Source organism: Cyclopterus lumpus, chromosome 4 (assembly GCF_009769545.1).
Source record: "Cyclopterus lumpus isolate fCycLum1 chromosome 4, fCycLum1.pri, whole genome shotgun sequence".
NCBI lineage: Eukaryota > Metazoa > Chordata > Actinopteri > Perciformes > Cyclopteridae > Cyclopterus > Cyclopterus lumpus.
This window is the reverse complement of record NC_046969.1, coordinates 10,841,759-10,858,435: the sequence shown is the minus strand read 5'-3', so window position 1 is coordinate 10,858,435 and position 16,677 is coordinate 10,841,759. Positions and strand designations below refer to the sequence as shown.

The window sequence follows — 16,677 nt, the reverse complement described above, 5'->3', positions numbered from 1 at the left end:
TTAAAAAAACAGTGGAGGCTATCAAATGTATAAATAAATAGAAAAGTGAACAATGCAGATGTGTGGTGGATGTGTGTGATTCAGGCATCTTGTGTGTCCTTCAGGATGCTTTCTTGCAGAATCCGGTGATTTTTACACTCCTCTTCATCCTCCACAAGGGATTTCAACGGCTTGTCAGATTTCTGAAGACGAACATCGTAGAAGAATTAGAGTCATTTTAAAAACTCTGCTGACCAAAGATCTGACACTTTCCTCTCTTTGAAGCAGAACTGTTAAGGTTCAATCTCGGTAACATGTTATTCGAGCCCCTTGTTTCATTAACTACGCAAATACTGAATATTCATTTCAAATTGAAGTTCGACTACATCTTCCAGCAGTCCTAAAAGAAGAAGACTTCTTCTATGTATGCCAACCCGTGTGTGGCTTCAGGACAGAACACTTGAAGACAACATTAGTCTCATAATTGAATTGATCACATGTAAATTTGTTGTAATCATTTTGAGCAAATTCCTATTATTTCTCCTGTTGAAGTTACAATTTTGCTGGGTTGAGAAAAGTACATATTAAAATACTGTCTTACAATATTGCAAAATATTGCTCATAAATTTCCTTTCACCAGAGGGGTCAGTTTTGTTAAATCATAACTTTTATGTCATCAATTTCATTGCAATCATGACCAGACAAGACAAATGCAGGACAACATTGTGCATATATGCCCACCTCCACACTCACAAGCTTATCCACCAGCATTCACACTGACAGAAAAACTGTTTCATGTATCATGTGTGTGTCCGGAGTTGTCTTGCGCTCGTCATGTGACCACAACGTTTGGAAGTGAACAAAACAGCATTTGTGAAAAACGTATGAGGAGCGAGACGAGAATATCCACAAACACAAACAACCTGAGATTACTGCAACAAAACAAAATCCATCTGCATTGAGATTAGAAGATTTAGCCACTAAAAGACACACTGCGAGTGTGTCTTTTAGTGGCTAAATCTTTTCTCAGTGAATCAGTTTAATTCAGTCAGATCAAATAATGATCTGACTGAATTAAACATGAGGGGACAAAGAGGGGAAATAAGATAAACTGAAACAGAGAAGACAGAGAGAGAGGGATGACCTACTACAGCATTACTACTATCAGCTTAGAACTGGTGTACACACTTTTAACTGGGGCAATAAAAAACTTGTGTTGGTATCAGTGCACATTCCGACTGTTCGGTAATACGAGTGTCTGTCAGTGAGGTTAGAGTGTAGCAGAAGACACAAGGTCTCATTCGGGGCCACTTCAAGGGACAATATTAATGGTTGGAGGAGCACAAAGCCTGTTATTTCTTTCTTCAGTCAGACTCCAACACTCACCATCTTCTTTGTGAGTTGTTCAGCTTCCTCCTCCGGTTTTGCCCACAGTTCATCACTCTTCAAAAGATCCTTCAACCTCTCTTCCTCCACCTCAAGGTATTTCTTGAACCTCAAACTCTGCATTCAGACAAAAGAGAAAAGCACTTGTTAGCAGGCTTCGAATCAAGCACACTCTTGACTAATAGCCCACACAATAGCCCATAATCACAATTATTGTGACAACACTGGAGGTTTTGGTACCATTGAACCATGCATGCTGCAGTGTTGGATAAGTTATCTAAATGTTAACCTTGATCAACGGTACGTTATTATTTATTTTTGCAAAAATAATAAGTAAATAGACAACTCATAACCTTCTTTAATGTCTTACCTCATTCTTGAAGGGAACATAGAGTAACTTTGGGATTTCAAAAACACGGAGCATTCCAAGGTCATCAGTCACAGCCAGGAAGTGCTGCTTGGCTGTATGTACAAAAGATGTCCAGTAAATGAGCTTCATGGTTCAAAAGAATCTTACAACAAGGAACTTATCACCAAGGCTGTAAACAATATAAACAAAATGGACAGAGAGGTAGGCACAGTCCATGTCGACGTAGCAGCAGCAGAAAGAGAGTTTCCATGTATGCAGAGAGTATTATATAATGTTTTATGGTCAATATATGTTTCATTTTTTTAAATTATATTAATGGTTTAAATAGTTTTACTCCCTATTTTATTCTTATTTATTGTATTGTTTTTTTTAATGTGTTTTCATTTTTTTTTTTCTTAGTGTGTAAATATGTATTCTATGTATTTTCTTGTTTTTTATCATTACATTACTTCAGACTCAAATAGTTTCACTGTTTTCAGTCATTATCAGCTTGTCACCTATAAAGCACGTTGAATGTCCATAGATACTAAAGAGGATATAGAAATAAAGTTTGATTGCTATATCTTGTTGTCTTGTTTAACGTCTAAACTAGGTCACAGGCTTACTTACATTTATTTCTCATTCAGGCAAACCTTTGTGCTTTGGGTGAGGTTCCCAAAAGTTAGAATCAAAACATAATAAAATAGGTAATGCATTTGTAGGGGAGCCAAACAGACGTGTATCTGAACCACTCAATTGTGCACCACAACTCACAGGAGGCTATCCAGGGTTTGATGCAGGTAATCTTGGCATTGGTGACGTGTGCGTTGACCTGCGCAGGTTCAGTAATCTTTTCCAGCAGGTTCCACACTTCAATGCTGCCATCTACTTTCCCGATGAAGAAAATAGCTGGTCGGGACAGGGACCAGCATCCCACAGTGAACTCCTGCTCTGAGATTGGTGACAGGATGATGGGGCCGTCCTGGATGTCGGAGTATAAGACGTCATACAGAGTCAATGGATTTAAAATGCAACGATTCTGGTCTGATATATGTTATATAATAAGCATTTTATTTTGTTATGTAGTATTGACTTTCTTTAAAGTCTAGGATAACTTTGATTCTTGATGTTTAATCTATTTTCATTATAATTCAAAGGAGTATGTGGATAGGATTTTAACTGGTTGCATTGTCTGCTCCGGTAATTTAAGCGACATGTGTCGTTACCATGACTCCCTCCTTCCAGATGGCAAAGTTCCAGCTTCCTGTCGTCAAAATAATGTCGTTGAAGAAGGGCGACCGCTGCATCGAATTCACCTTCTCATGGATGCTAAAACAGTGGAGGGGCTTAGCACCTGAGAGAGAGGAGGGACAGAAATAGAAAGCTCACGTTATATTTGACAGTAATTTGCTCCCACAGAAGCAACAATGGTGAGTACATTCAGATTGGCTGCCAAACCAAAGAGCAGTACTACCAACAGTAATCGTGGCGATTTCTATAACTTTTATAATTTGGGCAGAATTGTTTTTTAGGATTAAATCTATTATTGCCAACTGCTTCAGTTGTCTCAAAACGTTGAGGATACAATTAATCTTTAATCGTTTCTTTTAACTGTAATAATGGTAAACCAGAATACTCACTGTGCAGCCGCTCAGAGACGTCCTTCACCAGTCTCCAGTCAGTGTAAATAATCTCCCCGTCCTGGCAGTAACAACATACACATCATGGAACATGTTAAAAGGGAACAAGGAACAAAAACTGCACACCTTTTCATATTTTGTTTTTTGTTTTGTTTACCTCTGTTCCAATAAAGAGTTTGGTATTGACTTCTTCCAGAGTACTGAGTGTTTTAGCTGAGGGCACTGTGAGCTGGCTGTAGGCTGGGATGACCTCTGAGCTATCATCATTTTCATTAGCTGCTTCTATCAGTGAAGAGTGGAGAAAGTAAGTCAGTCTGGGTCTTGTTTGCAAAGAAAAATAATCCCAAACCAAAGGGGAACACAACAATAAGGGAACGAACACAAGTGACTTATCAGGAAAGAAAGACGAGGAACATTAACAACATCTATTTAAAGTAAGGAAACAAGAGAGATTGAACGGCGGCATTGGTGCAGCCTGCTCTGTAATCTGACCATGAACAAGACCAACAGAAGGACAAAAGAGAAGGAGGTGGGGAGGGGTATGGCTGAGGTGAATGGGTAAATGGGTGAGGGGAGTGGGAGACAAAGGAGGTGGAGGTGGGTGTGGGGATCGCGGCAAAGAAGAGAGACAGTAAGGGAGACGGGTGGGAGGGTTGAAAAAGGGAAGGGACTGCCAATGATGGAAGAAGCCCTTTCCGTCACAAAAGCCCAACTGTCTGTCAGAGACAGTACAGGACTATCCGTTCACACCCCCTTATCAGCAGGCGGCTCCCAATCAAGTCTCAACTTCACTCTGCTAGATTAGATCTTGAAGGTCAGTTCAGATTACCCAATCATCATCTTCTAAATCCACTTTCCCCCAGTTAAGATGTGTGTAAAGATGAGAGACAGACGATACTGCACAGCAACAGATGTAGACATTGTCTCACTTTCCCCCCACACTGCACTGCTGCTCAACTGTTGCTTAATCCCCACGAGGGGTTGCTCGCAAAAACAATCATGTGTTACTGTTGCAGGGCAGGGTGCAGCTTTTCGACAGCGATGACAAGTGACTCCAGCATCACAGATAACAAAAAGAGCAAACTTGCTGAATATAGAGCTCAGAGGCGGACAGTGTAGACTCAATACCATAAGTCAAATATTTGAAGCTAAGTATTAATCACACAGAGATTATGTAAAAGCTTAATAACAGACTGCCTGAAAGGGCTGCAACAGATTTATTGCCTCAGTTAGTGAACGTATTATATCTATAACCGCCAGCACCCGAAGCTGTGTTTATAGAGGCAGCCCTTCAGCCAGACAAAGACAGGTCTCTTCTTGACCAGCCAGGACACACACGACCGTCTTCTGGCCCTGAAGGAGCCGCAGCAGCATATTGCAAAGAGCTGACAGTCAGCGGAGCTGATGCTCTGCAACCATGAGGGCCTTGTTTTTTAAGTATCCCTTAATAAAGTGCTATGAAACCGGAGGAGAGAAGAGGCAGACAGAGAATGAGAGTACCCAAGGGCTGAGTAACCCCTACCCTACTGATCACTGTGCAACCATCCAAAGTAGAACTAAAGATCCCCCCCCCCCCCCCCCCAAAAGACTTGCAGCCATGCACACACTTTTGAGAATTATTAGACATTGAATATGCATGTTTGTAATGTTCATTACTTTGCCTATTCACATTTCTTAATGCACAAAGTGCAGTAATAGTGTCAATACAAAGTGTTTACCTTTATCTGTGAGGGTTCAAAGAGTAAAATGAAAAATATGACAACTCATGCAACGCATGCCAAAAACATAGCTTTTGCAATTTTGACAGTTACGGAGTAATGCAGCTGGTTTTCTTGATGCTGTAAGTGTATATTTGTGTGTGTTTTGGCATTTTAAATTCACTTATTGAGTTTTTCTTTGGTTGTCATTTGTTTCTAAAGGTGATGGAGTCAGTGTGTGAGTGAGTTATTACAACCCACTTTTAAGAGGTTCTTTGCATCCAACAAGAACACTTGTGTATCGCACAACGTGTTGTAATTGAGTAGGGCTCATGTGTGTGACTGTTTGTAGAAGGGAGAGGCAGTGAACAGACAGAAACAAACAAACACACCAAGCCAGCCTGAAGGCTAACATCCCTCACCTGGGGTCCTGGCTGCATTATTAGCCGTACAGGTGAAATGTTCCAGGCTGAATTTCAGAGGAACATATTCGCCACTGATATCAATCTTTGGCAGAGAAACCTGAGACATGGCAGAGAGGAAGACAACTTATGACATTTGAAGATACTGACAGAGACAACACATTATTTGAAATACATATGAGGACTACGAGCAAGCGCCCGCACACTAAAACACATTAAATGATCCCCATTTCACATATACATCTGTACATGAATACATATAAACAGAGCTTTTAAAATGAAGTTAGAAATGATGTCAAAAATTCACAGTGGTTTAAAATGTTGTACTTTGGGGAATCAGTCAAACTCAAAGGCTTCATGAAAAAAAAACAATTGCTTAATTGGTTGTATAAGAAGAAATGTGATTGGCTTTCTTGAAAATAACAAGAAGGGATCAGCTAATATAAATTAATAGCTCTTCTTCCAAAAATACGGGCCTTTTTTTAAATGCTGGTGTAATCTTACATCTACATAAATCCGATAAATACATTTTGCTTCATCATCACGCATTAATATGTTAACCTTTATTTCATTTTCTATTTGCTGGTAGAATGATTTTCTGCCAGTATTGGTGGACGTAACGTGTGTCTACTGAACACAATGACTATTTGCTGTATACTATCACAATGTGTATACAGCCTAACTTTTAGTTTTGGAAATACATTCCCCTCGACATTCATTTTTGTATTGCACCCTTAAACCCTGCAGTACCTTGAACAGAGGCTTCCACGTGTGGCCCAGGTGTTTGAAAGTGTCGGGGACACTGTAGGGTGTCTTCGGAACCACATTCTGCTTACTGTCTGACGCTGACTGGCTCACTTTTGACACTCGCACATCCCAGAACATTATAGCACTTTAGAGGGAGAGGAAGACAAGTGAACAATTAACATAGTCGTGTTTGTAAGTAAACACACACAAGGTGAATATTGACTGACTCTGTTGTAGTCCTGTGGGCTTTGTCATTCTCTAACTAAAGGTATAAAGCACCTTATTCTCTAAATGTGGTGGCTGCCAGTGACTGCAAACAGTGCCCAGTACAGAGAGAACGACTGAATCTAGTGGGACCTGTAATCTGACCTGCAATCATTTCATTAATTGACCATTTTAAATCAAGACTTTTCCTGTAAGACCTACCAGTCCGGGGAGCAGGTGACAACCTGTGTAGAAATGTTGTACTTGTTCTGCACTGGTAAGCCCGTCCTGGTCACCTAATGAGAGAGAGTGAGTCGCAAAACAAATGTCTGTCAGGTTTAGAAGAAGACTAAGAGCTGATAATAATGAAAAATATGCTCGGGTGCACTTTGATGATTGCCTTATTACACTTATCCAGATGAGTGCCAGTGGTTGCCATAATAAATTACAACTGGCTATATAGACAGGTCTGTTACGCACCAGTAGGACACCAGAATTCTAATGTATTCATTGTTCCTTGAAGAATACGATTTTAGAAACACAAAGCCACATGCCACATGTTCTATGGACGATTATAATGTAGCGAATCTGTGTGTGACCATAGTTCATTGTTGCTGTGTGCTTTATGGCTGCTACCATTATCTTATCACTACAATACTTAACGCTGGCTTACAGACCAAACACCATAGTGTCACTGCAGCAAATATCACTTCAGCTCAATGCATGTTTAGATGATGGGCCACTATTAGGCTTGCAGCTGTTCTGCAGAATGAAAAGGAAACAGGAAAGTTTGTCAGTATGAGAACAAAAACCCTCTTGATACAAATCCTAATATAAATAAGCAATATTTAGTGTCAGTGTCATCCTTCCGTACCTTCCTGTTAAAGCATGCAATTTCTATAATGATATCCTCATTATGTTACATTATAACCTTCATAGCGTTTTTTCTGCCCTGACTACTTCACTGTTACCATACTACCTCGATTAGACTTAATTACATTCAAGTGGCTTTTAACCAGATCAAATAAATGTTAATATTTAAGAACTATATATATATATATATAAATCATTACAGCAATGAGATACTTGACATTTTAAGTGTTTAATGTGTTATTATCTAGTTGCCTTAAGTATGCCACAATGTTTACTTTAGATATGATAAAAGAGGCTTGAGATAAAAAAAAAAAACACATTAAAGAATGTTTTTCTGTGTAGTCATACAAAACACCTTTTACAAATCAAGATAGGCCAAATGAAATAGTGATTAGAAGAAAGTTCCAGCAACTACCTAATGCACTCCTGATGGAAAATGTCAATTAACTCTTTACGTGAACAGTGTTCTGACTATTTAACGTCAGATTTGCAGTTGTTACTCCTCCTTCCAACCCCTCTGGCCTTCAGCTCTGTGTACCTCAAATGTTGGTGGCAGCCACTGGACATCAGTAATTGGTGCTTTGTATCTGCTCTCAAAGGCAGACATTGCACAGAAGTGCACAACAGGAGTCTTATTCTCTTTGTTGTCATCGCGGTCCTGGTGGAAGGTCAAACACAAAAGGCTCAGCATGTACAGTGAGTCCAGTGAGCTTTGGCAACTTAATCTGAATGTGAAGACTTTATACAGCGGTAAACAGACATCCTAAAACGGTCACTTTAACACTTTAACAAATGATGTATTGTTGCAACACAGAAGTTCAAATATTGTGCCTTCAATCTTGAAACATGCACAGAATGTGTAAAAGGAGTTCTTTCAATAGCACTTGTGGCACACCTGCAGATTTAAAGGGTGTGAACAGAACAGAAATCTATACAGGATGGGATATAATTCTTATTTCATCTGATAAGCTAGCAACAGGTGCTGGTGTAGTGTAGCTTTCACAGCACTCAATATCGAAATAAAGCCTTTTAGCAGATACAACTGCCAATGTTTACATTGCAAACACACGGGAGGGGAGTGATCTGATTTGCTTGTGTGTTATCTTCTATGGGGCAAACTATGGTGGAGGATGGAAAGCTTGTGTAACAGCTGGAGTATGTGATCTGATGCTGTTGACTCTGGGGAAGAGCAAACAAGGACAAAGGGAATAGACAAAGGTACGACGGGCGGTAGAGGGGAGAGCAAAAGAGAAGGACATACTGAGAATAGGGATGGAGACAGCTGTCCCACTGTAGAGGCAATAAAAACACACAAAGCAAACGGGGGCTGGATGATGAGGGCATATATGTCTATTTAAATAGAGCAGGCGAGCGGAAGATGTTCTAAGGGGACAGAACGGCTTTAATATTTGTTCTGTGGATCTCTCAACAGGTTATGAAGGAGTTTATGTAATTGCAATATTGTGGGATACATTTGAGCCCTGTTTTTTGTCACGCATTATTACCTCCCTCTCTTTATTATTCTACATAATGCCCTCTAAACAGGGTAGCTATGCCATGAAAATATGAGTTTACTATGATGTTAGGCCACAAGAGAAGCCAGATGTTTGAGTCTTCAGTCAAGAGTTTCAGTCGAGGCCTTCTAGACTTTTTTTTTGTTTGGCAGTGGAGTCATTTAATTCCATAACTTGCTTTGAGATTTACTCCTGGCATTAGTAGGGTTGTAGAACTAGTTTTGACAGCTGTGGCTGGCTTGAAAAGGACCATTAGGCCACTTCATTCCCATCTAATGAAAGAGTGAGGATGAGGGGAGAACTCAGGAGTCAACGTATCATCATCTCACTCTGTCATACAGCACAGCCTGTCTTTACAGCAAATATGATGCATGCTTTGATACACTGAGAACCCATACTTGAATAAACCAAGCTGACATCATCACTAGCCAAAGAATTACGGTAACTGATACAACATGTAATACGCCAACACAGATACAGAACACCAAGCGTTAGTGTATCAACACGGTGCACATTAGAGAAAGGATATGGGTACTTACGATTGTGTCAGTGATGACAGAAACATTTTTACCAGGCTGTGTTCCCTGTAAGTGCGTGACGTGAGCAGAAATGTCCCACAGCACGACCTGAGAAAACAGCAACAACAGCAGAAACCATTGGAATTGTACAGGCTACCATGAAGAAGACTGAGGCTTGATTTCAAGAATATTCCCTTAAAAGGAAAAGAGGGGCATGGAAAAGTGGTTCGATACACAAACTTGTATGAGGCAGAAAAGGCAGCAGATGCAGCAAACCAGAGATGCAGATTAGAGTCAAAGTCAGCACCTGGCCATTTATGCAGCCGCCAACGATAATATTTGGATCAGAGGGGCAAAACTCAAAGGCAGAAATGTCATCTGGGCTCTCCAGCAGCAACTGCAAACAACACAGAAACCCACATACACAGGGCAGAAATATTATATTTCAAAGTAGACCCATGTATTGGGTGCCTGCCATCCTGAGTATTTATTTTTTCTAGTCTCGCCACGCAAAGTTCAGCTTTTAATCCACAAAACCAAAGTGCATACAGTAGATTCCATTTCATCAGGAAAAAAGGGGGAACAGAGAAGTCATTTTTCTGCATCACGTTTAAATCTCCTGGAGTTTAAAATGAACTGCAAGACTGAACTACAGCACTTTACTCCCCACACTAAAAAAAATATATGTATTTCAAAGATGTAATGTCTCTGGTTTCCTCTACACAGTACCCTTTGACCCTTTGATCACTGCTCCAGCAGACGCATGACGCATGCACCAGTGAAGGCGAACGTCATGCAGAACTCATATTACTTTTGAGTGATTTAGCAGCTCAGTTTCATTGATTTAGTGCCTCTGTCAAATCAATACAGCCTCTCAAATGTTGCTAAAGCAAATAAAAAACTTAGATGGCAGGAGTAAGCAAATCCCTTCAGCCATTTTTGGGTCAAAGTGTGTCTCAAACAGATAGGAGGTGTAAATTAGCTTGTATGCTGTCAATAAGAGACATAGACATATGGTCTTTTCAATCTCTTGTCCAGCTTGTACACTCAGTACTAGTTTCCATACCTGAGGATTAGAGGGGTCGGAGAAGCTATAGAAGAGAATGAGAGAAGCTTTGAAGACGTGCGTTGTGGACTCGTTCAAAGGCTTCTCCTTTTTTTCTGTCAAAGCCACAGCTATCACGCCTATCAAAAGAAACACATCGTACAATGTATCAACTAAACAGCAACGGGAAAATTGACTTTAAATAGGGTTTAACTTTACTGATTGAGGAACTGATGGGACTTAACTCTGATCCCCCTTTGAATATGGATATGTTCACAGTGATCATAGTTTTGACACTGCTATTATTATTGCTAAAAAAGCCTACTCTATGGGTGAGGACAGCTGGGCAACATTACAAAGCAGCAGTGAAGAACGTTAATGTTTTTACAACGGATGAAATACAAATGCTTGTCATTGATAAAATGCAGGGAGAACGAATATCATGTATTGTTGTTATATTTGTGGCCAACATTGTCCATCGACACTATCTTTGACAACATTTTTCAAACAGATAGACATTTAAAACCAAGATTTGCTAAATATTGAAGTTAAATGCTATAAAGTATTTTGGTGAATTCACCTCTTTTCACTGACTGAGATTATTTCACTTTACCGTAGAAGGTTGGGTGCCAATGAACGCTGCTGATTTTCTTGTCCTTCGTGTAGTTCTGGTTGGTGAAGAACTGATAAATCATCAAACCTTCGGAAACCTTCCCAGACCAGTCTTTAGCTGTTGTCCCCAGAGCCTTCCAGTCATCAAAGAACACATTCATGATTTGTTCCTGCTGAAGGGATTGCAAAGTTCTGCGAAAGAAACACACAAAGTAGAATTATGTCAAATCTGGCAAAAACCTGTGCATTATGTTTTATTTTCCTCCATTAAATCTCTTCATAGCTGCAGTATAAAGTTTTCTTATACTCCAAATGTTGTCTTATTGCTTACCTGGACACAAAGGATGGTTGAGGGTAAAGTGTAAGATTACAACTTAACATTGAAACTTTCGCTTGAAACCCAAAGTCTGGGCTGTGAAGGCAACTATAACAAAATCATACTCAAAATCAAGTACAGTGAGAAGGTGAATGTGTCTTAAAAGTATTTTTTATAACATATATATTCTAATGCTCCCACAGTGGTAATAATGGCTGGGTTTGAGGACCCTGAGGCTGATACAGTAATGTATGAGTTTGGATTGTCTTGGATCAGTCTTCCTATACAATACATACTCCCTGAGGCAGCAGACAGAAGACACCTTGAATTTCAGGAATATGTCATCTTACCTTGGGGTCACTGAGTTGCAAAAATTCTTCAAATTCTCAGACTGGAGGATGTTCTCTTTTTCTTCATAACTTAACTCTCTTGGCGTGCACTGGGTAAAGATATTCCTCGGCAACTTCCTGTGAAATGGACGAATAACTGTACAATACGTTTGCGGAGGTGAAGTTACTGTTAAAATAATAAAGAGAGAAAAATTGTACATGGTGAATGCAAATTTCATGAATATGTCGGATTTATGAGTATAAGCATCATTCAGCATTGCTGAATAATACTTATCTCACAAAGTATTTAATAGTCAGTGTTATTATCTTATTTTCTTAAAGCATTGAGGTGTTGGCAGGCCCAGTAAGTGCTTCCCCCACTGTGGAACAAGTTGTATGTGTACTGGTTTGCTGGCATACCACTGTGTCTGAGCACTGCTGCTCTGAAGTCTGGAAACAGCCTGAATCCCGCAGTCCCTCTGCATCTGATTGATGCTGAATCTGCTGTCTTGGTATGAAGCACACTCTAGGTAGCCATCCTTAGCATCCGCAGTGTTGCGGTCAGAAAAACAGACTGGTAATCCAAACTTCCTCCTCACTTTGGAGAACTTGTAACGCAGCTGATGAGAAAACGGAGACATAATAAAGAGGTTTAATGGAAGGACACGGGTGAATGGGATAAATGTGGACGTCATATGTGATGTGTTTGCTATTTACTGCAGTACCTTTTCTCTGGTCTCTCTGACAGATTCGTCATCTATTTCCTGCTCACTGCCGAGAGATATCCATGGCTTTGGTTCTGGGGTTTTAATGACTTCATCCTCAAACACTTCTTGTGTCTCAGGCTCTGGTGATTGCAGAACCTAGGGAGCATTACAAGAAATGATGAAATCCGCCCACAACGTCACACAAATTGGACTCTGACACCAGCCGTTGCTGATAGAGTGAGTGATAAAATAGGTTAAATACTTCCAGTATAAAAGGAAAGTAAATAAGAGTGAACATTCCTGCCTACAGAATTTAACCATAAAATACTGCATGCTAAATGACACATGGCACATTTATTCTTATAATTAGTGATATTGATATATGTAGTTAGTGTAGAATCCCTACTGCGCCACATTGCAAACACAAAGTAGTAAACAGAACATGAGTAACAACAACAGAAAGAAGTGAGCCTTGTTACCGAAACCAAAACTACGTCGACCTACGTTTAAGATTCGTTCCTTAGCTTCTGGTGTCAGGACCAGGTAGAAGCTCTGGCCATAGGTGAAGTCCCTGTCAAAAACCAGCAAGAGCTCTGCGTCCGGGTAGTCCTGTCAGATAAAAGAATAGAACTCACAACACTCAGCTATTTCATGACAGCGTGTCTTTAGAAATAACGAATGCGCTGTATTTTAATTGATTCTGCCAACTTTGTCCAGCAGTCATTTGGCCGAGCTAGTAGATGACAGACTGAGATGTGGATTTCAGACTTGAGGACTGATGTTGTGGACTTTATGAATAAAGAAAAAAGCGAATCACATACATCACCCGATAAGACCTTAGGTTAGTCCCAAATAAGAAAGGTCAAGTTTCATTTTTTTAATTTTTTCATATAATAAATGTTGCTCAGAGACAGTGTGGGAATGAGGTTAAACTGGTTACTCTCTCTGTTCCCACAGCCCTTAACTTGGGGTCTGTTGTATCGTCACAGTGTCTTGGGGGTATTGTCTGAGTGATCTCTACGACAATGGATCAGACTCACCAGCACAATCTGCTTCACAGGGCTGAAATCGGACACCGCGGCTCTTGTCTTAAAGTCCTGTATTATGTCGTCTTTTTTCAGCAGCTTGTGAGGGCTCTCCTCTGTGACATCCTCATCAGCGAGGCAACCAAAGAGCTCCTGGGTGGCTGATGTCAGGACCATGGGGAAGATGTCATCGGGATGACCTTGGCGAGCGAGGACACGATCAATATAAACGAGAAGGACGGCAGATGAGAGGAAATAATACGAGTGAAGACAGAACATCGGACTCAAAACCACAAACTGTTTTTGGACTGGCCAAATTACTCAATAGTGGCATCACTTGTTGATCACTCGGCACGTTTTGATGTTTTAAGTAAGGACACACAGAGTTCATGTTCCTCTCCTTACAGCTATATAGTATACTATGGTATATAGTATATACAGTATAAAGTACAAGGCCTCATAAAAGTCAATCTTTAGGTTCAATCTGAAATCACAAGTGGATGTGTTGACAATGATAATAATGAGCCATGTGTTTAGTTATAATGGTTATGTGTTCTGTCTATTCTGCAGACTGCACACAGCGAATTGCTGTCGTCGTCTGCACATCGAAAAGACATGTTCCTGAAAATGGACCAGTTAAAACAAAAATATCAATGCGTTATGATCTGATCAATGTCCTGCATATGAACGTTTTTATATTTAAAAACAACATACAGTGTGGTGCAGGAACAAGAAGAGTAATATATACTACGCAGAGATGAAGTTGTAGAGAACAGAGGTCCAAGCACGATGAGTAGGAATGTAACTATGAGCCCAAACGTCTCTTATAGAGTGAGATTCACACACTGGACTCTGGCTTTAAAGTCACCACTGTCTCCGGACTGGGCCTCTGATCCTTCCCCTGCCCCGCCCTGCAGGGAGGACCACCCTACAAATGGATGAAATGTAATCCTTGTGAACAACTTACACACAATTTCCACACATTGTGCGTCTGTGAGAGGCAGATCAATATCGCAGCAACTCGAGACATAATTTGCTCCGTTGCAGACGTCTAAGCAGGATTGTTACAATATGAAAGCGCATAGCGCTGCACCGTCACAACTACACTTTGACTTCTTAAACAAACGACGCAGACTTCTCCACGTCTCAGGCCATACTACAGTAAACTGGGTTTTGCATAATGATAGTTTCAAAGTCTTTCCACAAGGTTGCTGAGGGGATGCGGGGAATGCACAGCTTGAGAAACCACTTCCCAGCTGGGTGTGTCAACCTTTCCCACTCGCACCATATCGGCCTCGCGCCAAATCATTGTAGTGGAAACTAACACCCTTCAGTTCACACAGTTAAGTGTCAACTATGGCACTCGTATTCATTGGCAAATATTTGCTTAAGAGACAAAGAGAGTGTTATGTTCAATGTTCCATAACCCTAAAGAATGAAATTAAACCACTTTTGTTGGCAGTGCTGAAGAGATATTGAAATTTTTTTGGCTACTTTTCCCTTGCATAATCCACTCACAGCTAGCATTTATGACTGCCTACGGTAAGATATGTGTAATGCACCACAATGCATTGTACAGATAGCAGCCTGTTTTTATCTCTGGTGATACTATTTTACTAATTTAAGTCTGAACAATGGGGATTTATCAGCTGATGAGATAACATATCGCTTATGTCATCAATGTCCGTGGGAAAATCGGTTCAGAGGTGAAAAAAACCTGCATTTATATTTGTGTCAGTAAGCCACAAAGAGTTGGTCCCCACCAGGTTAACAATAAGGTTTTAGGTTAAGTTAAGGGTCAGGTTATGGTTAGACTAAAACTATTTAGGATGTGTTCAATAAGGAGATCTAACAGACTTGAATTCATTTGTATGTATAAGATGGAAATCGTTGATATCAATGAATAAATCAACAAAACAGAACCGATCTTAACACCATCAATTTTAACTCCCACAAGAGCCAGTAGTGATCTAATCTGTAAGATAAAGATACATTTGGTGAGGCATTAAACCAAACGCATGTCTCTAGGGCCGGTATGCTGCCAGTAAAGTCGACCATGACAATGGGACCCACAGCCGAGTAGAGATAAGATGTCCAAAGAATGTTTAGTTTCAGCCATGCTTGTTACATCTCGACTTCAAAGTCAGATTTAGGTGAACTACATTATGCCAGAAGAATCTGAATAAATGGTATATAGTGTTCATTAAAAGAACCCCGCCCTATCAGATAAATGAAGGTAATCAAATACAAATTGATCAATTTGAAATGTATAAACTAAATTCATGGCTTTAGTTATCTGCATTCAAAGGCCAGGTGAGATTTACGGGACTTCTAGTTAGTATAATCTAGGATAATTAAAATGACCTTCAGGATCTGCAAACTCATACAAACCAGTTGTTTAATTTGAGATGGTTGCATCGATACAGAGCGGAGCCAAAACTATGCTCAGTTCACCCCATCCTTTTTAATGAAATTGTTAACCTTTTTTTTCAAGTTGATAATGTGAATGCATTACATTTTAAGTAAATACATAAGTAATAAAAGGTATTTTTTGTAATAGTCTCGTCTACACAACAGTTCAGGAGTGGGTAAATACACAGGTGAAAAAGTAAATAACTTTCTCTCACCAGGATATTCCACACGTGCAGGTGACGCAATCTTTTTGCCTAAATGGGAAGAAGAAACAGTCCGGTCACCATGTCTCTCCATTAGATGGTCCTGAGACAAACATGCATACGTTCAAACACATTAATACCATATTACTATTCAGACACTCACCTTTAGCTTTCCCCTTCTTGCCTGCACTGCTTGTTGCACTTTTTGGTCTCTTGGGTGGCATCCTTGCTCTTAGAATAGCTCCACTACTGAGAGGGAGAACGTTTCATACAACACAGTGTTACCTTTCTCATCAAAACACCAAACTCTTGACTCGTATCGATACATATTGCTATTTGATTGCCCAACTGTCAGTGAACGTTTCAATCCACACACAGGCTGCACAGAGGCAGAACATCATTATCAAAGCCTGTGGCGACATCTTGTGGAGGAAAAGAGAATTTTCATTGTTACTGAGACTGAAAAGAAGGATCCTAGAATACGAGGAGCCTCTCTAAAATGTGCTTTAGCTGTGATAACAAAATGTTGCCATATTATGGCGTACATCAGTTTACACTAGCTGAGGTTATAACTGATGATATGAGTGGGGAATATGGGACGTAATCAGGTTTCAGATAAAAGAAACAATGTCTCAACAAAGTTCAGCAGTACATGAATAATTATAAGCAGCATCATACATGTCAATGTCATTGATTATA

General features: G+C 40.1%; 1 protein-coding gene across 1 annotated transcript; it reads right to left on the bottom strand.

The window, feature by feature from the left end:
* Positions 1-16,202, bottom strand: wdr63 (WD repeat domain 63). Its single transcript, XM_034530375.1, is given in 21 exon segments — positions 1-182; positions 1,366-1,482; positions 1,736-1,827; positions 2,489-2,696; positions 2,941-3,068; positions 3,355-3,415; positions 3,512-3,636; positions 5,504-5,573; positions 6,224-6,365; positions 6,647-6,720; positions 7,836-7,971; positions 9,355-9,437; positions 9,637-9,726; positions 10,396-10,514; positions 10,988-11,178; positions 11,653-11,769; positions 12,052-12,251; positions 12,357-12,494; positions 12,843-12,947; positions 13,379-13,563; positions 16,142-16,202. Coding segments are annotated over 21 exon segments (2,544 nt in total). The 3' UTR covers positions 1-80.
* Positions 16,203-16,677: the final 475 nt, after the last annotated feature.